Below are 22,853 nucleotides of genomic sequence, written 5' to 3'. Positions count from 1 at the left end.
AAATTCACATACTACACAATAGTTGTCATATTTCAGATACCGCTTAAGAGTTAGTCAACTCCATCCAGCAGCTTCTTCTGTCTACCCTATCAGGGTGTAAGAAATGGCACAACGTTATTTTGTTTGAGACTTGGCTAGAAGGAGACCTCCGTGCTGGAAGTTCACTGGTCTGCACACTTATAGTGGCATTTATAGGGGTCCTAATGTCCTGACTGCAATAGGTGATGGTGGAAAACCCTGAGGCCACTGAACAATTTCGGGAACTAGGAATGGACCAAAAATTTGCTGGTGTTATTATAGGATAAGAAGTTGAGGCGACCAGATTTTACCTTCAACTGTATCATCACTTTTGTATGTGGTAAACCTTTGGCTACCTACCGTCCACCAGGGCACATTTATTCACTAAGCCTGCATTCTTCTTGGTCTCCATTGCACTCTTCAAGACACACAAATGTTTTGTAGCAGCTACAGAATCCCTCAGTTATGAAGGGTGCTCAAAGAAAAGTCATAGCAATACTGATGATCTGAGGCTCAGTTGCTGTAGCTACTGATATTATCCAATGTAGCAGCTAATGACCATGGTGCACCGTTGGATTTTCTTTCACATATACTGGTGCCACATACAGATTACACACAATGAGCAATTTGCTGCTGCTATAAACCTCTCCCTGTTAGCGCAACAGGGTGCTCGCTACACAAAACAGTTTGTACAATTGTATAAAAATTTAAAGGGAGACTACAGTAATTAAAAATAAATAATCACTGAAAACACATGGTAAGTTCTATGTGAAATAGATGTAGATGTGGTTTTCATACTCATGAACCATATTGTCCTTAACCGCTTCAATACCGGGCCTATTATGGCACTTCTCTCCTACATGTAAAAATCATCATTTTTTTGCTAGAAAATTACCCAAACATTATATATGTTTTTTTTAGCAGACACCCTAGGGAATAAAATGGCGGTCATTGCAACTTTTTATCTCACACGGTATTTGGCAATAATTTTTCAAACGTTTTTTATGGAGAAAAAACGGTTTCATGAATTAAAAAATAACAAAACAGTTAGCCCAATTTTTTTGTATAATGTGAAAGATGATGTTACGCCGAGTAAATAGATACCCAACATGTCACGCTTTAAAATTGCGCACAATCATGGAATGGCGCCAAACTTCGTTACTTAAAAATCTCCATAGTCAACACTTTAAAAATTTTTTACAGGTTACCAGTTTAGAGTTACAGAGGAGGTCTAGTGCTAGAATTGTTGCACACGCCCTAACGCACGCGGCGATACTTCACATGTGTGGTTTGAGCAGCGTTTACATATGTGGGTGGGACTTACGTGTGCGTTCGCTTCTGGGCGCAAGCTACTGGGTACAGGGGCGTTTTAGATTTTTTTAATTATTATTTTATTTATTTTTTTACTTATTTTTTTTTTATTTTTTACACTTTTTTTAACTTTTTTTTTTATTACTTTTATTCCTATTACAAGGAATGTAAACATCCCTTGTAATAGGAATCTATGTGACAGGTCCTCTTTATGGAGAGATGTGGGGTCAATAAGACCCCACAAATCTCCTCTAGGCTGGAAAGCATGAGATTGGAAAAAAAAAAAATTGACCGATCTCATGCTGACAGCCGGGATCCCAGGCGTGACGTCATAATGTCGTGCCCGGGCCTCCGATGGTCATAGAGATGACTGGTGACCATCTGGTCACCAGTCATCTCTATTGTCAACATCGGGCGCTGGCCAATACGTTCTCCGGGTTCCCGATGGCACGGGAGAGCCCGGAGAAGCACCGGATGGCGGCGGGAGGGGGGGGGGTGTCCCCTCCCGTCGCCTATAAGAATGATCAAGCGGCGGAACTGCTACTATGATCATTCTTATCGTGCACAGAATCGCCGGCTGAAAAGAATGATATCTGAATGATGCATCTAGCTGCAGGCATCATTCAGATATCCCTCCTAAAATTAGAGGACGTCATTTTACTATAGGTGGGCATTGAAGTGGTTAAGATGTATATGTTCCCATAGCGGCTAAGTCTGAAATAGCGTGCAGTCAAAAACCTTTTTAGGGCTTGTTCATACTTCCTTTGGTCTCTAAAAAGCGATCTGTTTAGACTGCTCTTCAGTGAGCACAGGTCAGGCAATGAAGAGACTTTGCATTGCCTCCTCACCACCTGTTTTAGCCCCACACTAGTGAACTGCAACTGTGTGCAGGGTGCTTGTAGTACAACCCCATTCAGCACCATTTAAAGTGGAAGTAAAGGCAAAACCTAACTCTAAACCTACTCTCACCCACATTCTAAGCCTAATCTATCTTGCCATGTAAAGAAAAGATCACTATACTTACCTATTTGGCACCTGCTCTGGTCCCAGGCTAAGCCATCAGCAGCGGCTTCAGTGTATAAGAGGAAGCTGACAACGGTAGCCCCATAGTAACTCTATGAGATCATTCAGAGTTAGAGCACGTTCGGAGTTAGTTAGTTAGTAGGTTTTGCCTTTCACTTTGAAGTGATTGTAAAGTCTCTCTTTATTTTTCTATGAAAATAACAAACATGTTATATATACTTACCTGCCCTGTTGCAGTGGATTTGCACAGAGCAGCCCCGATCCTCCACTTCTCGGGTCCCTCTTCATTGCTCCTGGTCCCTCCCTCCTGTTGAGTGCCCCCACTGCAAGCAGCTTGCTATGGGGGCACCCAAGCTGAGCTGCAGCTCTGTGTGTCTATTCAGACATGGAGCTGCATTTCGGCCCCGCCCATTCTCTTTCCTGATTGGCTAACTCTTTGACAGCAGCGGGAGCCAATATCGCCGCTGCTGTGTCTCAGCCAATCAAGAGGGAGAGTCCCAGACAGCTGAGACACTCGTGGACATCGCTGGACAGATGGGGTTTCGGTAAGTATTAGAGGGGCCGAGGGGGGCTGCTGCACACAGAAGGCTTTTTTATCTTAATGCATAGAATGCATTAAGATAAAACAAAAAAACTTAAGACTTTATAACCCCGTATAACTTCTGCTGCAGCATGTCTACAACCCCAGTTGTTACCTCTGCAGCTTAAGGGGGTAGTAGTTGGGGCGTAGTAAAAGCATGGCGCAAACGCAGGGTTTTACCACCCCACAACCTTTCCATTGAAAATGTATGGTGCTCTAATGATAGCCTGGTTATAGATAAGCAGACATCCCCTTTAGAAAGACAAACATCTACCTGTCTTTGAACCCACTGCAAACTATGACAGATTAGTGTCATGGCTGAATATGTTACACGTGCAATACCAAGCTGGTTTCATCTGTGTATAGTAAGTGATTCTGACTACAAGTTATTACCCTCTAAGGGAGCACAGCAAATACTGGTGATCAAATAAACAGGACTGCCCTAATATACATGTATAATTACTGCTTTTAAAACTGCACCCATTTTATAGGTCTCTTAACATCTATTTAAAAAAATAAATATATGACTGCTGGGTATTAGGACACAATTGCCTACATACAATGTAATCACCCTCTGGAGTCTGGCTGCACCTCCAGCTTCATGGACCGTCTTTTCATATGGAGCTGTTATGTGTCCAACTGCTTCAAGGCAAAAGTTCTTTAAGGCTGGGTTCACACATATGCGAATTGGATGCGAATTGGATGGGGACTTACAACGCATCCAATTTGCAGAACATTTGAAAATATGTTCTTTTCAATGGGTCTGGTTCACATATGTGCGTTGCATCCGCACTCTGCATTGCTCAAAAAACTTGTACGTTTTCTAGGCAGTGCAGTGCGAATTGCAGGCACATAATCTTCAATGGGAACGCATCTGATTTGCAGATGTGTTCTGTTGTGAACAGGAATTCTCTCCCCCTCCTCCTATACCTCCCCCTCTCACTGGTCAGCTGAAAAACCAGAGCTGCAATTCGCACCGGACTAGTGTGAAGCCAGCCTAAAGAAAAAGTTTACCCTTTTGAACACTTTGCGCCCATATTTAGTGTGGAAATGTTTAGCATGGCCACGTCACATTCACAGCCATCTGTGAATGAATGAACTACAAGTCCTGTCTTCCCAGGCGGCACACAACTTGTCGTTCTCAATGGACTGGGAGCATGCGAATCGGCAAGTTTGTAGTCTATTCACACTCCTTCCATCTTTCAAACTGAAAGCCTGTACAAAGGTATGGGCAGAAAGCTGGAGGGAGAGCATGCAGGAGCCTGGCAGTGCACACAGAATCTGCTGATCACAGGTGCCGTACTTTGCAGGCTCCTGTAAAAAGAAAAGAAAAAAATATATAAATTATAATAAATGCACTTTTTTTAATCTGCAAAATATGTGCATTTATTTTTTGTTAATGGTGAACGTTTCCTTTTATGACTAAATGTAGGGATAACACGCATACAGTGCCTGGGGCAACAGCATCTCACAATGCACCCTTGTATTTCCCTCACCCTGGTTGGCATTTCCGGGCTGAGGCAAGGCATTGGTTAAGTTGGGGAGCTCGCTGACGTGGTTGCCATCTTCCCAGGGACAGACATCCACACTATTCCACTTCTTCAGCTGTTTCAGCCAGCTGGCTTTCTGCTCAGATTTGCAGTGGGGATTTAAGACAATGCACATCCAGAGAGCACCTACAAGAGAAATGGGAAAGATATTAGTAAAAAAAAAAAAATCAATCAATGCTGAACAGATTTTTTATTTAAAAACACACCTAGAATACATTTTTTGCTTATTCCGTGTTGAACACCGAAATGCTTCTGACGTCAGGGGGTATTTTTGAGTGTCTCTATACCCAAAATGCTTGATAGTTTTGGATAGAATGGGGAAAGGCTTGAACCTATCCAGGGACAACCAGACAGGAAGCAAGGAAAATCTGCACCAGGAAAACAAAATCTGACAGAGGTTTTATCATTCCCACACTTAAAGAATGTTACCCCAACATTTACCATGTATGTGTGTTAGAAAGTATCCTGTTCTCTTTGTATTGTTTCCTTTGTGTGAAATATCTGGGTGTTCCTGCCAGTCCCTCTGCTTTCCCATTTCAAACTGACCCCACTAAGCATGAGAGAACATCCATCCCGACATGGTCAGTTTTCTGGCTGTGCTGGGAGCACAGACTGCCTGTCCTCCAATGATTGGATTTGTGATGATATTACCCCCCGCCCCTACACACACTGCACAGCCATTCATTGTGAAGAGCAGTGTGCTGCTGTTTCTCTACGATCCCTCATGCAGCTGAGAACAGAGATTATGTGATCACTTATACAAAAGAGCCTGCTACGCATTTTAGTGCATTCACAAATGCAGACAGAATTGAGCGGAAGAGCGCTAAATAGCAAACAAGTTAAAGCACCAAAAAAGCAGCAGATGGATATTTCCTGTCTATCCTCTTGTCCATGAATTTTTCCTGCTCTGAAAAACACATGTATGCATATGTCTGGAGGAATCTAGTAGAAAGATACGTAGTGCCAGGAACTGATATGGCGGATTCAATAGACTCTGTACAATGCTGTAGAATAATTAGGAGTTTTGTTTAGGCCCCTTTCACACTTGTGCGACTTGTCCTGCGACTTGGGACTGCAAAGTCACAGGACAATGAGTACCATTCATACCTGTGTGACTTCAAGTCGCAGTGACTTCAAAGTAGGCCCTGCACTACTTTGGTCCGACTTTGATGCAACTTGAGGTCCATAGACCTCAATATTACAAAAGCATTGCCTCAAGTCGCAAAATCGTGGCAAAATCATGCGACTTTCAGGTTGCACAAGTGTGAAAGGGGCCTAAAGGGGGAAGTCCACCCTAAAATCTCTAATTCTACAGACATCCACAATCTAAGATTAACCTATCTAGGCTTGTAGAGAAGAAATCGCTATACATACATATATTTTCTGAAGCAGCTCCGGTCTGGTCCCACGCTTAGCTATCAACAGTGGCTTTGTTGAGGAGGCGGATGCAGAGGAGGCAGCCGACAACGGAAGCCCCATAGTAACTCTATGGGTGACATTACTTCCCATTCATTTCACAGTGGTTGTCGGCTGTCTCCTCTGCAGAGCTTCTGCCACTGGAGACTGAAGTGGAGCGGCTTCAAAAAAAGGTATGTATACGGATTTCTTCTTTACAGGGCTAGATAGGCTAGTCTTAGATTGTGGATGTCTGTAGAATTAGGGTGGACTTCCCCTTTAGGCCCCATTTCACACTTGTGCAACCTGAAAGTCGCATGATTTTGCCACGATTTTGCGACTTGAGGCAATGCTTGTGTAATATTGAGGTCTATGGACCTCAAGTTGCATCAAAGTCGGACCAAAGTAGTGCAGGGCCTGCTTTGAAGTCGTTGCGACTTGAAGTCACACTTGAAGTATGAATGGTACTCATTGGAAATCATGGGGTACGTCTTGTCATGCGACTTTGCAGTCCCAAGTTGCAGGACAAGTCGCACAAGTGTGAAAGGGGCCTAAACAAAACTCCTAATTATTCTACAGCATTGTACAGAGACTATTGAATCCGCCATATCAGTTCCTGGCACTACAGAAATATATTTTTCTACTAGATTCCTCCAGACATATGCATACACGTGTTTTTCAGAGCAGGAAAAAATTCATGGACAAGAGAAAATCTATACATTTTTCATGGGGCATTGGAGGATAGACAGGAAATATGCATCTGCTGCTTTTTGGGTGTTTTGACTTGTTTGCCATTCAGTGCTATTCCACTCGATTCTGTCTGCGTTTTTCAACGCACTAAAATGCGCAGCACGCTCTTTTGTATAAGTGATCACATAATCAGATTGTGGATGTCTGTAGATGCAGGGATTTTAGTGTTAGGGTGGACTTCCCCTTTAAAATAGGACAAGAAGCGGCAGTTTTTTATCATCACTTAATCTAGGAGATCTCCTTCTCATGGGTACTTTGTCAAGCTCATCATTTCTGTTTAATGTGATGTAAAGGGACATTTTTTATTTTTTCGAAACTATATAATAAATAAATAAAAAATAAGAAATAAAATAAGAAATAATGCTCTTGGCTCCTCCCCCTATCTCTGCTGAGTGCCCCCATAGCAAGCTGTTTGCTATGGAGGCTCGTTCGTGCATACTCCACAGCTGGCTCTGTGTCCATGGACACACAAAGCACGGCTCGGCCTTGCCCCCTCCTCAATGGCTGTGACTGACAGCAGCCAATGGCTCCTGCTGTGGTCTCTGAGCCACAAAGGAGAGAGAGAGCCAAAAGTGCCTCTGCTCTCGCACATCACTGGATCAAGATCAAGCTCATAAGAGTATAAGAAAGGGGGGGGGGGGGGACAAAGAGCTGCATGCAGATACCTTACTGCATAGCATGCATTAGGGTAAAAAAACCTTCTGCATTTAGAACCACTAAATGCACTTCATACAAAGTTAGAAAAAAGCATGGAAACCAATGTTACTTGGTTTGGAAGCCTTCTATAGCTAGCAATACAAAGAAGACAAAAAATAATAATAGAGAAGCATATTGGTAATTATCATGGCGGCTAGCTAAAGCTTCCAGGATAGAAACTGAATAAATGATTTCAGACACACCTGAAGCAAAACAAAAGACAAATTATTATTCGGCGTCTCATTTACAGACCAAGTCAGTCTCCCATCATTCATCAAGGCTTCAGCTGCTCTAATGGCACCAGACTCCTCTTTATTGTCATTATTTCAGCAATTAGGTTAAGCAAGAAATTTGTTTAACATTCTTTTTTCTTTTCCCTTTGAAGATCTGCAAAAGAAATCTAATTTGTGCTGACATTTCACACATACCATTCTAGCAATCTGCATCCCTGACACTGCATAACGGGTGCGTCTGAACGCATCAAGGTCTCAAACAAGCCAATTTTCACATGGAGAGATTTTTTAATCAGCTGTCTCTTCACTGACGTGAACCCTGACAGCGGCGTGAAGACGTCTGAAAGTGCTATTCAGCCACACTTCATTTGCTCATTAAAGGATGCGTTTTGCACACTTGAGGACATGTGCTCAATCGGCTGAACAATCTGCTAGAGCGTTGGATTCGCAGAGAATCTGCAGAACAGGCATTCTGAAGAAGTACATGACAGAGGAGCATCCCTGCCCCCTTCAAAAGCTCATAACAATACCGACCAATGAGCCGTCTGCAACCATGGCGTAAAATAATAGAAAGGCAGCTGGAATGCTGAGAGACCTTAAAGCACGATTGTGGTACAGAGTAATAGGAGTGAAATCTAGGCCCACTATGTACTCCGGAGGTCATGCACAATACTGTGCACGGTATGGACTATTAGCAATTACATTCACCGGCATGTGTGACATCACACTTCACCCTGGCCAGTGTACTGAGGAGGACAGGTAAGGACATGCTCTGCATGGAAGATTGAGCAGAGATGAGGAAAGGTACTTAAGAACAGGCTAATGCTGGCCATAGACGGTTGGAATCTTGGACAGCTCAGCAGGAACCGGCCAAGATTCAAACCATGTATAGGCAAGCTGAATGTACCCAACCTGAATGTACAACCAACCTGCCGGATTTTGCATGCGATTATTGCAAGCGGCTGTTATAGCAGCTAGCAAAAGTCACGGTGTTCTCTTAGCAGGGACAGCTTCCCCCTACTGGGAGAACAAAATGGCTTGGCAGGAGGGATTCCTCAACACTGACTGCTTGCAGGAAAGAAATTTACTCTGTCTATGGCCAGCCTAACACTGGGTACACACTAACAGCTTTCCCTGCTGAGCTGTTACATTCTGACACACTGCGATCAGCGCTCTTTGCCATTGGCTGAGACCACTGATCGGGAGTCTGTCGGCTGCTGGTTTTCTATTAAGTACGTCCGACATACACTCAGGCCAAATGGGGGACGTTTTTTTTTAACCGGCCGCTGTCTCCCGACATTCAGCCTGTGTGTACGGGGCTTAAGCTGTTGGGAGCCAAATGGTGAAACCCCACGTTGACCTTGGCCAGAGAAATGGGATCCAGGGCTAGTACTGTAACCCAACAGGCAACAGTTTAAAATCAGAAAACAAAATTAAAAATCTGCGCTCAGGTTAAAAGGAATCCAAAAGCGACAGCCAATGCTATATCCCAATACCATATAAATATACAAGCTACAAGTGTGGCACTTTAAAAAAAAAAAAAATATATAGCAAAAAAACAAAAAACAAAAACAAAACACCATCTGGTGCAAATAAAGTGAAAACATGAGGCCAAAATGCGCACTCATGACACTCATGAATGACACAGCAACCAGTGATCACGCACAAATATCCATTTTATTACAGGTACTTATGTAGCGCCATTAATTTATGAAGCGCTTTACATATTTATTATACATTCACATCAGTCCCTGCCCTCAAGCAGCATACAAGCTAAGGTCCCTAAGCCATATTCATACATACACATACTAAGGCTAATTTAGATAGGATCCAATTAACCTACCAGCATGTCTTTGGAGGAGTGTGGGAGGAAACTGGAGTACCCGGAGGAAACCCGCACAGGGACAGCATGCAAACTCCAGGCAGGTAGTGCCATGGTTGGGATTTGAATCCATGATCCTAGTGCTTCTAGGCGGAAATTTCTAACCACAAATATAGTGCACAATAAAGTGCAGACAAAAACAGTCTATATGCTGACTTTATGAGTGTCCATACACAGGAGAAAAGTGTCCATACAAACAGTATAAAGGTGATCAATCCCTCTGCTGGTGCCAGTGTGACCTAGATATTCCTATCACTGGCACCAGCAAGGGGACTGATAACCGAATACTGTGTGTGATGCTCAAAGTGGCCGGGGGGGGGGCACCAGAGCGCATGTTAGAAGCAAGATACATGTACATTAATGAGCCTGCCTGTGCCGCCCGCCCACAGTAAAAGTGGCGGCCCTAAGGGGATTAACGTGAACATTTGAAGATAGAAATTTTGAATCCAACACCATTTGTTTTTCAAAGGTGCTGTGTCTAGAAGTGTCATCCTGACCACAACGTCTCTATTTCACGATTCAGCGATCTGAAACAAGACAGCAATGGAAGCTCCCACATTGCTGGGCTTTCAGGTTTCTTTATAGAGGAGTTCTAGGCAGCAAAAAAAAAAAAATTAACTAGCAAAGTTCTTTTTTCTATTATTACTTAAGCCAGCCATACATGGATTGAAATTCGGCTGGTTCAGCGAGCACCCGCCAGATTTTGATCCGTGTATGGGCAAGCTGGTTGTACAGAAGTCAATCTACCCATTTACTGGTGGAAGACTTTAAATGGCAGATTCAGCCATTGCACAGGCTTTCAAAATTACACCACATCATTTGTATTCACATCAGTCCTAATAATGAAGCTGACTAATGAACCTTCCACAAGCCATACACTTAAGCTAATACATTTATATCATGATAACATTTTCCACAATGTACATCCATGGATATCACTTATGCAATCAGATAAAAGCCAAGTAACATTTTCATTTTACAACAAACTTATCTCATAACTGAGAGGACACAGATTTATCCATTCTAGTGGCCAGCCGGCTACATAATGTATGTGTTTACACAAAAATCAACAGTTCATGTAAAATAAATAAGCATTGTCTAGAAAAAGTACATCTGAGTCCATAGTCCTTAACCACTTCAGCCCCGGAAGAATTTACCCCCTTCCTGACCAGAGCACTTTTTGCGATTCAGCACTGCGTCGATTTAACTGACAATTGCGCGGTCGTACGACGTGGCTCCCAAACAAAACTGACGTCCTTTTTTCCCCACAAATAGAGCTTTCTTTTGGTGGTATTTGATCGCCTCTGTGGTTTTTATTTTTTGCGCTATAAACAAAAAATAGAGCGACAATTTTTAAAAAATTGCTATAATAAATATCCCCCAAAAATATATAAAAAAACAATTTTTTTCCTCAGTTTAGGCCGATACGTATTCTTCTACATATTTTTGGTTAAAAAAATCTCAATAAGCGATTATTGATCGGTTTGCGCAAAAGTTATAGCGTTTACAAAATAGGGGATAGTTTTATGGCATTTTTATTAATAATTTTTTTTTTTTAAATGGCGGCGATCAGCGATTTTTATTGTGACTGCGACATTATGGCGGACACATCGGACATTTTTGAGACCATTGTCATTTATACAGCAATCTGTGCTATAAAAATGCACTGATTCCTGTGTAAATGACACTGGCAGTGAAGGGGTTAACCACTAGGGGGCAGGGAGGGGTTAAATCAGTACTAGGGAGTGTTTTAGAACTGTCAGGGGGATGGGCTGTGTGTGTGTGAGGTCACTGATCTCTGCTCTGATGACAGGGAGCAGAGATTGAGTGACACTGTCACTAGGCAGAACGGGGAGATGCTGTTTACATCAGCATCTCCCTGTTCTTCCTCCCCGTGACCCGACTCACGGAGCTTGCCGGCGGCAAATCACATGCGTCCGCCTCTTAAAGGGCAACGTGCAGGTACGTGATTTTGCCTGTACGAGCCCTTCTGCCACAGTATATCTGCATGAGGCAGTCGGCAAGCGGTTAAGTTACTTTATATTGAGTGTGCCATTATTAAATCCTATCTTCCTATCTCCCAACTCCGCTCCCAACCCTTAGCAGGGCCAACGAGAGTGCCACCTACCCCTAAACCACGGGGAGTGGTTCACAGCATTTATATATATTAACTGTTGGGTAAAACAAAACAATATATTCAACCACTGCAGATCCACATACCACCGAAGTAAGTATAACCCTTCAGTTTAACTTTTACATGGAGCGCCACCGCACCGTTCCCCTCGGTCACACACACCATCCATCTGAATAACAATTTCTATGGTTAAGTGGACAATGTGTAATCCTGCCACTGAGAATTTTATTTTGAACCACGCGTAAAGGGAGCCAAGCCAGGAACTTCTAGCCAAGCATCCCAATTGTTTTCAAACTTTCTTGGGCTACATCAATGTTTGTACGTCAGTTGCTCCCTTATAAGAGAGTCATTTAGGGCAGTAATACTTTCTGTGTGTGTAGGAGGTGTTACCGAGAGCCATTTTCTGACAATAAGTTTTCTAGCTACAAATAGTACCCCGAGAATGGCTATATAGGTGTTGGGTGTATATTGTTCCTCATCTAACCAGTCGAGTAGGCAGAGTTTAGGGTCAACTTAAAGCTTAAGGTTCCATATTCTATCAATAGTACTTATCACTGTGGCCCAATATCTTCGCAATTTTGGGCATTTACATAGCATGTGTACAAGTGTGCCACTGTCCACCAGACAGCGAGGACAAAACGAGTCGTCCCTTCTATGCCATTTGTGTAATTTCTCGGGTGTACGGTAAATGCGGTGGATAATAAACAATTGGGTAAGTTTTTTTGAGATGAGGAGAGTGACACTTTAAGTACATTATCAAGTATGGTGGCCCATTCCTCATCCGAAAGATGTCCTATATCATCCCCCAAGCCGGCGCAGTTCAGTGACATAGCTTTAGATACCTAACATATGAGAGAACCATATAAGGAGGACATTTGTCCCTTTTGGGATGATGATGTAACTAGTTGTGTGAGTATTGTGGGTCTAGTTAGTTCCCAAGTAGAGATTGTAGCTTGTGCCGATATAGTGTGCCTAAGTTGCAAGTATTGGAAAAATTATGGTATTTGGCAGATTAAATTCCACGTGCAGTGACTGGAAGTCTTGCAGGAGGCCCCCATGGTACAACTGTGGAATATACACAACCCCACTCCTAGACCAGGCGGAGAAACGCTGTAATGTACCTAATTCTGGGTAGTTTCCGTTGTTCCAGATACGCGACCAGTTAGTATAGCCTGCATATTGGAAATGTTGTTTTGCTTTATTCCATACTCTGTTTATAAGTATCAGAGTGTAGTAAGATGGTAAAGCCCCTAGCTCTCCCGCTTCTATGCATTCCACAATGCCATCACCAGACAGCTGTGTGCAGATAATATTCCTAATAGGATCAGAGGACTCGAGGTACAGCCAGCCCGTTAAATACTGCAATTGAGCTGCTATGAAATAGTATAATGGGTTGGGAACTGCCAGGTCACCCGAGTCCTTTGTTTCCTGCAGAGTTTCCAACTTAATACGTGGAACCTGTTTTCTCCATATCAATGTGTGGAAAATAGAATTGCATTTTTTAAACACATGGATAGGGATCCAGATGGGTGCATTGTGAAGCGCATACAAGAGTTGTGGATTCCAAATCATTTTTATTAGGTTACAGTGGCCAACTAGTGAGAGGGGTTATTTAAGCCAGCTAGCTGTTTTTTCCTGAAATTTTTGAATCATTGGGTTAATATTGAGTTTGATATAGAGATCTAAGTTAGGGTGTATAACTATGCCCAGGTACCGAAAGGTATTTACCACTTTAATCTGTTCTGCTAGCCAGGGTAGGGGCATCACAAGTGGGTCTAAAGGTAATAATGTAGATTTGTCCCAGTTTATTTAGAACCCAGAGAAGGTGCCAAATCTATGAATTAATTCCATAAGGTTTATCAGTGAGGCAGACGTGTCACCCAGAAAAAAAGAGGGCATTGTCTGCATATAGTGCCAGTTTGTCTTCTAGCTCACCTCATTTAAACCCACATATTTCAGAGTTCTCTCTAATGGCTGCTGCCAGGGGCTCTATGGCCAGCGCAAAATAGCAGAGGGGACAGGGGAAAACCCTGTGCAGATCAAAGGATGGTGATAAGGTGTTAATAATGATATATGCTTTCGGTGCTTTACATAATAGTTTGATCCATGAAATGATCAAACTATTGAATTTTTCCAACACCCACCATAAGTAGTTCCACTCAACACTATCGAATGCCTTAGCGGCATCGAGCGAGAGAATAGCTCTCTGACCCTGGTTGTCAGTAGGTAGTTGCATATTCAGATAAAGGTGACGAAGATTGTTTGCCATAGATTGATTAGGTACGAATCCGGATTGATCTGGGTGCACAGGTTTAGTCACCACTCTTGAGAGTCTCATGGCGATGACTTGTGTAAGTAATTTTAAATCCGTATTCATCAAGGAAATGGGTCTATAGGATTCAGGTTTATCAGGATCTTTCCCTGGCTTCAAGAGGACCACCACCACCGCTTCATACATAGAACTCGGCAAAGAATCTAGGGAATGAGCATCGGTAAGAGTATTCCTCCAAATTTTTTTGTATAATTCAATTGGTAAGCCTTTGTTTCCTGGGGCTTTAGAGTTCGGAAACGTAGCGAGTGATAAAAGCCAATTAACATCTTGCTATGTTTCTGAATTATGGGGAACACCTACAAGAAACCCACACAAACACAGAGAGAACATATAAACTCTGTGCAGACCATGTGACTGGTGGAAACCAATCCTTGACCCCAGTACTGCAAGGCCATAAAGGCACCACACCAGTATCACTGCCACCAGAAGTTAAAGTGTACATCAATAGAGAATGAACATGACAGGCAAATATACACTGATCAGCTATAACATTATGACCATTGACAGGTAAAGCGAACAACATTGATAATCTTGTGACAATGACATCTAAAAGTGGGTGGGATATATTAGGCAGCGAACATGATGCTGCCCCTGAAGTTGATGTGTTGAAAGCAGAAAAAAAAATGGGCAAGATTAAGGATTTGAGTGACGTTGACAATGGCCAAAATTGTAATGACTTGATGACTGGGTCAGAGGAACTCCAAAACTGTAGCTCTTTGTTCCTGGTCTGCAATGGTCAGGACCTACCAAAAGTGGTCCAAGGAAATAAAACTGGTGAACCCATGACAGGGTCATGGGTGGCCAAGGCTCATTGATGCATGTGAAGGGAGATAAGGCTGGCCCATGTAGCCTGATCCAATAGAAGAGCTACTGTAGTTCAAATTGCTGAAAAATTTAATGCAGATTCCAATAGAAAAGTGCCAAAACGCACAGTGCATTGCAGTTTGTTGGGTACGGGGCTGTGTAGCCCATGCAGACCTGTGTCCATAGCCAAAAGCATTTACAATGGACACATGAGCATCAGAACTGGACAACGGAGCAATGGAAAAAGGTGTCTTCGAGGTGTTAAATTGGCCTCCAAATTCTCCAGATCTCAGTCCATCCAGCATCTGTGGGATGTGCTGGAAAAATAAGTCTGATCCATAAAGGCCCCACCTCACATCTTACAGGACTTAAAGCATCTAATACTGATAGCTCGATGCCAGATACCTCAGCATACCTTTAGAGGTCTAGTGGAGACCATGTCTTGATGGGTCAGGGCTGTTGTGACAGCAAAAGGGGGACTTACTCAATATTAGGTGGTTGGTCATAATGTTATGGCTGATCTGTGTATATGGCCATATTTTAAAATCTCTTAGATGGCCATTATGCTGCCATTTCTAAAAGCAGATGCTGGTGACCACAGTTCTGGATACCCCAAAATATATAATTGCACGTCGAACAGATAATATTTGTTTGAATTTTTTTTTCCCCCTGCTAAAAACAAAGAAACACTCTAAGACAATGTGGACCCTGCCCCCATTATTTTTCATTCCCATAGACCAGCCTAAGACGACCCACCAAGATCACGTTTCATGAACATGTGAAAGCAAACAAAGGGCGTTTAGAAAGTAATTTAAAAAAAATGCATCTGGACACATCAACATCACACCACTGTAGAGCTCAACAGCAAATCTCAATTTCCAAATGGGAATCCTCAGATTGCAGGCCAATTCCTGAAACACGAACCAATCCGACACAAGCTTCTTTGTTAAACAAATAACTGAGGGCTGGCTTTTAAGGATTTCAAGGCATCCATGCAAGTGGGAAGCTTTTGAAGAGTTCTCATTTATGCCATTCAAAAGAACCCAGCAAGAAAAAAAAAAAAAAATCATATTTGAGATAATAGGCATGGTCGATGTGAGGATGATTTGATGGCAATGACATTCCTGGGCGACATCCTCCACCACATGCACTCCTTCTGTTGTGCTGTAGCCAGCTCATCACTGAACTCTCTCGGGAAAGCAGCTAATAAAAGACTTTACCCTACACGGACTCTCCAAACATATGTGAAGGATAGACCACTGCCAATCACATCTTCCCCCAATTACATTTTCATAGTCACACACAATTCCAGAGAAGCCACTTCAGAGCAAAGCTGATAAAAAACAGCAAGCTCTTCTCTAAACCCGTTGATCGCCGAGCAATATTCCAAGTCAACAGTCGTCCCTTCTTAAGCCAAAAATCCTCCTTTATATTGGTTTGAAGGATGCAATAAGGAGGAATAAATGAAAACACACTGAGGCACGTCACAGCAAAGACATCCTTAGCCTTTGTTAGATCAGAAAGAGGCTGTTCGTGGCCCTGTACTTGGCCGAGGAAATGGGAGCCAGAGTATTCTCTGATCGCTCAAAGCACGCCAAGGATCGCCCTCAAATTTACATCATCATTGATTAAAGAAAAATATTCTTAGAAAAAAAAAATAAAACTAAGCTGGAACTGACTGTATCAACCTTTATTTTATCCCTCCCCATCTACCCATCTATCCCTCTACAGAAATTGCTAAAAACTATCCCAATTTGTATTTTTAGATCTTTTTTGTGCTGCTAAGAAGCGCTTCTGGATTCCCAGCCTAGGTCAGGCACCACCACCTCCTGGGATTGATATGTCACAGTTATTTAGAGGCATTGTGGTATTAAAGGAGAAGTTCAGCCTGAGCACGTTTGACTGGGCTTCTCCTCTGGGTCACAGGAGTGCAATTAGTTTTGCACTCCTGTGACCCGTTTTCAGTGGAGAGCGGTCTGAAGTCCTCTCTGCTGACGTAACTGCCATCAGTCGAGGCAGCGCGTCATGCCAACTTAGGAAGTCTGGATCCGCCAGCTGCCTGGACTGATGGCAGTCTCAGCAAGCCACTGAGACGGCCGCTCCCCACCCCTCCACACCTCAGCGCTCCAATGAGGGTGGAGGAGCAGAGCATGAGAGCTGCCGACTTGACAGTCAGCAGCTCTCCGCTCGGGGAGGTGAGAGAACTGAGCCATCAGCGATGTTCAGTGGCTCGGTTCATGATGCTGCATCCACCTAGGTTAGTATGAATATGCAAAAAAAAACAACCCATACTTCTCTTTTAAGCTGCAACTGTACGGCACATCTGCACGAGTGGCAGATTTTTGTGCTTGCACAAACGCCATAGGGCGGTATAGTGGAAATCTGCCAGAATCTGGCAGCATTTGTGTGCACACAAAGAAATCCACCGTGCCTGCAAAGACTCCAGTGGCGCATACGTGCCTGCACCGGAGTTTTTTTTAATTATGGAGCAGACGGAGGCCATTTATTTAGTACTGCTTCACCTAAAAACGGCATACAAAAGTGAATGCACTTTGAATGCACTAATGAACAAAATTTAGTCCACAAAAAAATAAAATAAAAAGACTGTTTTTACCACATTTCTGCCTGCATGCTAATGCTTCTCATCTCCTGCAACCACTTCATATCTACATACATCGGGGGGGTAGATAAAAATCAATGAAAAAAAAAAAAAAAAAAAAAAAAAAAGCTCTTGGAGTAAAAACCTAAAAGGCAGTTTTCTCTTTAAGATATATTAGTAATTTGGTTTATTTGGCATGAAATGGAGCTTAGTTGTGTAGCATGAGGCTGTATATTCTGCAATATTTACATTTTTGGTGAACTCATTCAATGAATCCAAGCTCTGCAAGCTGAGATAACATGCACTGCATTGATGCATTCATACAATTTCACAGTAACCATGAGATAAAAAAATGTTCAGGAGTGTTGCTTTATCCCATTGTTTTGCAAATCTATGTACACTACAAACTGTATGATTGAATCGGTTCTGATATTGCTGTTTTACTAACTTGACAGCTTATTATTCTAAATAGGAAACCAACAAAAATAAGTTCCTACATTTACAGAGCACCTGTCATTTCAGATTCATCATGGCAGCGATCCATTCTGATCCATGTATGGCTGGCTTAAGACTCAGAATTGTTATATATCAAAGCACTGGGGGGGGGGCGGACAGTAAAAAGAAAAAAAAAAAATGAAGACTTAAAGCTAAAAGGTAAAGCTTGCTTGGCAGAACATAAGCCTACATTGCAAGTAGCAACACTGCATCTTTAAGTATTTACTGCAACCTTGCAGAAAAAAAAGCATGCATGCCCAAAGAATAATTGATCCTGATACAATTATTACCATGTATAAAACTGGTATGTGGGCTCATTACCTTGTACGGGGAAAAAATGCTTACAAATAAATTTTATAAGCAACAGGAAAGAGATGATCTGGAAGTTTCAAATAGCATGCACATTTAAATATTTATTAAAGGATGTAAGCAGTAACCAAACCCATCCAGAGGGACTAGGTTAATGGTTTTGTGCAATCGAGAGGAGGGAAGCTTGTAGGCATTAAACTCTACAGCCTGGATAAATCAGTAAGGTGCTCTTTTGACCTATTCTGTGCTAAAGGTTTGTGGAAACCCATCAAACAAAATGGATTCTGCATGAGGATCAAGAGTGATTACAGTCCTGTATAATGTGGAGCACAGTGAGCACCATCTCCAGTCATCTGTAACCTTTGTGTAAGTGGAAACATGACCACCACAGACCCAGCCATCCAAATATATTCCAGCAGCCAGGTCGAGTGTATCGCAGCAGTATTCAGACGATTGGGAAATAATGAAAATGAATCTAACACAGAAGCACATCCCATTTCGAGCAATGCTGGGCTTTGTCTTTGTTTCGATGCTGGTTCTTGTCCATCCTCTGTGCAATGGTTTTCAAGCATTGTAAATGAAGGCCACAGAAGAGAACCGGTTCTAGGAGGCCGTGTTTCCAGGAAGAACAGAATGTTTCATTTTGCTCTAATTCATTCTATTACAGAATTAAACTTTGATGTATTGGTCTTGACAAGTGCTTCATGCCGATTGTATTGTGCATGATAGTATAATCACTCCCCATGCATTGCGTGCTGCCTAGCTGATTAATGCAATGGATTTTTGATGGTGAGGGGGATTTCATGCAATCCAGAAGACTGCATTCTATTTGTGGCTGGGGGCTGGGAACGGGGGAAACAGGAGCGTAATGTCCGAAAGACAATTGGTTTTGTTTTGTATTGTAGGAGGATTTCTTGCCTGCACTAAAGACCATCTGCACTATGCAATCATCTGCATTAAAGCAGTAGTAAACCCAAGAAAACTGCAGCTTAAAGTGATACTAAATACACGCACTGTTTAATTTATATTATCCTATCGCAGGGATAGAGAGGATAAAAAGGGGGGGGGGGGGGTATGCCTATATATCAAGAATAATGTACAAGTGAATGTGAGAGATGACATCACTAAGGGAGCTAGGAAGGAGGTGGAATCCTTATGGGTAGAGCTCCAAAAGGATGAAGCTAAGGGGAAAATAATACTGGGAAAATGCTATAGACCCCCTAACCTGAGGGAGGAGGGGGAGATGGATCTCCTATCACAAGTTGGATTAGCAGCAAGGATGGGAAGTGTTATCATAATGGGGGATTTTAACTATCCAGACATAGACTGGGCGGAGGGAACCGCGTATTCGTCTAAGGCTCGCCAGTTCCTAAATGTCTTGCAGGACAATTTTATGGGTCAGATGGTAGATGCACCAACTAGAAATAAAGAGTTACTGGATCTACTGATTACCAACAATATAGACCTGATCACGGATGTGGAAATACGGGGCAATTTAGGAAACAGCGATCACAGGTCAATTGGCTTCAGTATAAATTACACAAATAGGAAACATAAGGGGAATACAAAGACACTGAATTTCAAAAGAGCCAACTTCCCTAAACTCCAAACCTTGCTAGATGGTATAAATTGGGATAAAATCTTAGGAACAAAGAACACAGAGGAGAGATGGGTTTGCTTTAAGAGCATATTAAATAAGGGCATTAGCCAATGCATCCCATTGGGTAATAAATTTAAAAGAGCGAACACAAGTCCTGGATGGCTTAACTCCAAAGTAATAATGCATATAAAAGGAAAGGAGAAGGCCTTAAAAAAATACAAGGTTGAGGGATCTTCATCAGCATTCAGACTTTATAAAGAATGCAACAAGAAATGTAAGGGCGCAATTAGGGCGGTTAAGATAGAACATGAAAGACACATAGCAGAGGAGAGCAAAAAAAATACCAAGAAATTCTTTTAAAAAAGGGAGGACAGACCACATTGGCCCCATAAAGAATGAGGAAGGACATCTGGTTAAAAAAGATGGGGAGATGGTGAATTTATTCTTCTCCTCAGTCTCCCCTGCTTACAGAATCCTGTGATGTCACTGCACTTGTAGTCCATTGATACTCCCTCCAGCTCCATAGCTAAAGGTCCGTGCCTCAACTACAGACTTTAGCTGGAGAAAATCTGCAGGAGCCACAGCATTGCACCCACGATCCACTCATCCATGCTTTGCAGGCTCCAGTGCAAAATACATGCACACATTTTCAAGCAAAAATGTGCAGTTTTTTTTTTCATCTGGCAAAGGTGGTATTCTTCTTTTGGTTGAAGAGTCTGACAATGGGATCTCTTATGGACAATAGATTAACGTACCACCTGACATAAAGGTGAGAATTAAAGTGGTTATAATAAGGCTTACCTGTAGGTACTGGAAACATCTCCTAAACCTGCACCGTTTAGGAGATCTTTACCATATACACTTGCGCCGACGTCATGCATGCATGTGCTGGAGTGACGTCATCGCAGCTCTGGCCAACGAACCCGAAAATAACTGTCGCCGGTCACAACGGTGTGCGGGGACACTGCAACAGCTTCGATCCAAGTATGGCTGCTTTCACACTGAGGTGCTATACAGGCGCTATAGCGCAAAAAATAGCGCCTGCATAGCGCCTGTAAAGAGCCTCTCCTCTCACTCCAGTGTGAAAGCCCAAATGCAGTGCGCTGGTAGGACTCCAAAAAAAAAGTCCTGCAAGCCGCATCTTAGGGCGCTCCTAAAGTGCCCCTGACCATTGAAATCAATGGGCAGCGCAGCTGAACTGCTGGCATAGTGCCGCTGCAGCGGCGCTTTGCGGAAGCGGTTTTAACCCTTTTTCGGCCGCTAGCGGGGGTTAAAAGAGCCCCGCTAGCGCCCAAAAACTACGGTAAATCGCCGCTAAAATTAGCAGCGCTTTACCGCCGACGTCCCCTGTGAAAGTAGCCTTAAGTATTTCATAATGAGCTAGTATGCGATGCATACTAGCTCATTATGCCTTTGTCTTACAGGGTTTGTTTTTTGGGGGTTTACAGCCACTTTAAACCATTTCTTTGAAAGTGTGTACCCCAATTTCACTCTTTTCTCCCACTATACTGCCAAAGTTGCTTTAAGATATCACAAGTGTACCTTTTTGAACAAACTAGCTGACTAAGGGGTTTATTTACTAAAGGCAAATACACTTTGCACTACAAATGCACTTGGAAGTGCAGTCGCTGTAGATCTGAGGGGGAAGGCAAGGAAAATATAAAAAAGCATTTTTGCTTGTACATGATTGGATGATAAAATCGGCAGAGCTTCTCTTAGGCCGGGTTTACACTATAACCCGCTGCGGATCGCACAGGAGCGCTGTGCGTCGCTGTTCCCCGTTTCAGGGACGAATCAGGGCCGAATCTATGCCGTCCCTGCCAGAACACAATGTTTACCGATAGCGGCTATGGCCGCTACCAATAATCTTATGCTTGAAATCCGACATGCTGGTTGTACCCAAGTCAATCGATGGATCAACTTGGGTATAATCAGCCAGCCCATAGATGGATTGAATCTCGGCTGGTCCCTGCTGAACCGACCGAGATTCTAACCATCTATGGCCGGCTTAAGCATTTCAGGATATACTTTAAGCTAACCCATAGTAGATGGCCAAAGATTTTTCCCTTTCAGATATTACGTTTCATTAGCATGAATACAGCTGCTCAGAATCTGAACGGTCACTACACTATTGCTTTGCAGCATTTTTTCGCCAACGCCAATTCCCTACAGATTCTCAGTTGGGGTATATACAGCCAAGTGTGTGCTAACAAGCACCTGGAATTGTCACTTCGCCTGGTCTGTGATACTGGCCTCCGAATGATGCTACCTGACTTCCCATCAAATTAAACTACTGGGAATCATTTAACAATCCCAGCTTTATTAAACTGTCAAATGAATAGCCCCACGTTTGATAACACTAGCTGCACCAATTATAGCTTTTGCTTTAAAGTTGACAATTATAATGATTCATATCTCTAGCATGTGAAAAAGGAATTGCAAGCTCCTTTGAATTACCTGTCAAAATTAAAAAATTAAAAAAACAGGTCCTTTTTGTTTAATGTCACTTATCGTTTGCAAAGCGAATATTTAAATGGCTACAAAAGGGCAATATGATTTTTTTTAAAGTTTATATCTAATCCCCCATATTTAAATGATGGGGAATGGGCCAGTATGTGAGCGAGAGGGCCATTGTTTCGTAGTGAGCCCTACTGGTGACATTTGTATTCAGGTCCTATGTTCTCCATGTGGCTAAAGGGCTTCCAATTTCATTTCACAGCCAGGAGCGAGCAGAAAACACAAATTAACTTGCAGATCCCATTTGCTGACAAAAGTCGGCCCCCTTCTCAACGTCTGGCATCTGGCAGGGCTCAGATCGGAGCATGAAGTCTCACAAGGGTACCAGTCAGTTTTATCAACCGAGAATAAAGAAGAAAACAAAAAGCTTGCATTTAACAGATATGGCTGAACCTATGCTTCTGAAACAAAAAGCAACTAACAAGACATTGGGCCCTGAGGGTTATTTACTAAAGGCAAATCCACTTTGCACTACAAGTGCACTTGGAGGAGCAGTCGCTGTAGATCTGAGGGGGACATGCCAGGAAAATAAAAAACAGCATTTTTGCTTGTACATGATTGGATAATAGAAATCAGCAGAGCTTCCACTCATTTCAAATCTTCCCCTCAGATCTACAGTGACTGC

The 22,853-nt window shown here is 42.7% G+C and overlaps 1 protein-coding gene across 2 annotated transcripts in view; it reads right to left on the bottom strand.

Annotated features, from left to right (window-relative positions):
- ZSWIM6 (zinc finger SWIM-type containing 6) overlaps positions 1-22,853 on the bottom strand; it is a 198,054-nt gene that overhangs the window by 44,677 nt on the left and 130,524 nt on the right. For both annotated transcript variants that reach the window (XM_073623231.1, XM_073623239.1), the window contains exon 5: positions 4,429-4,608. In XM_073623231.1, the coding sequence (XP_073479332.1) occupies positions 4,429-4,608 (180 nt within the window). The remainder of the gene's footprint in view (positions 1-4,428; positions 4,609-22,853) is intronic.

Source organism: Aquarana catesbeiana, linkage group LG01, assembly GCF_042186555.1.
Source record: "Aquarana catesbeiana isolate 2022-GZ linkage group LG01, ASM4218655v1, whole genome shotgun sequence".
Lineage (NCBI taxonomy): Eukaryota > Metazoa > Chordata > Amphibia > Anura > Ranidae > Aquarana > Aquarana catesbeiana.
Note: the sequence above shows the minus strand (reverse complement) of the source record. Positions and strands in the feature narration are given on the sequence as shown.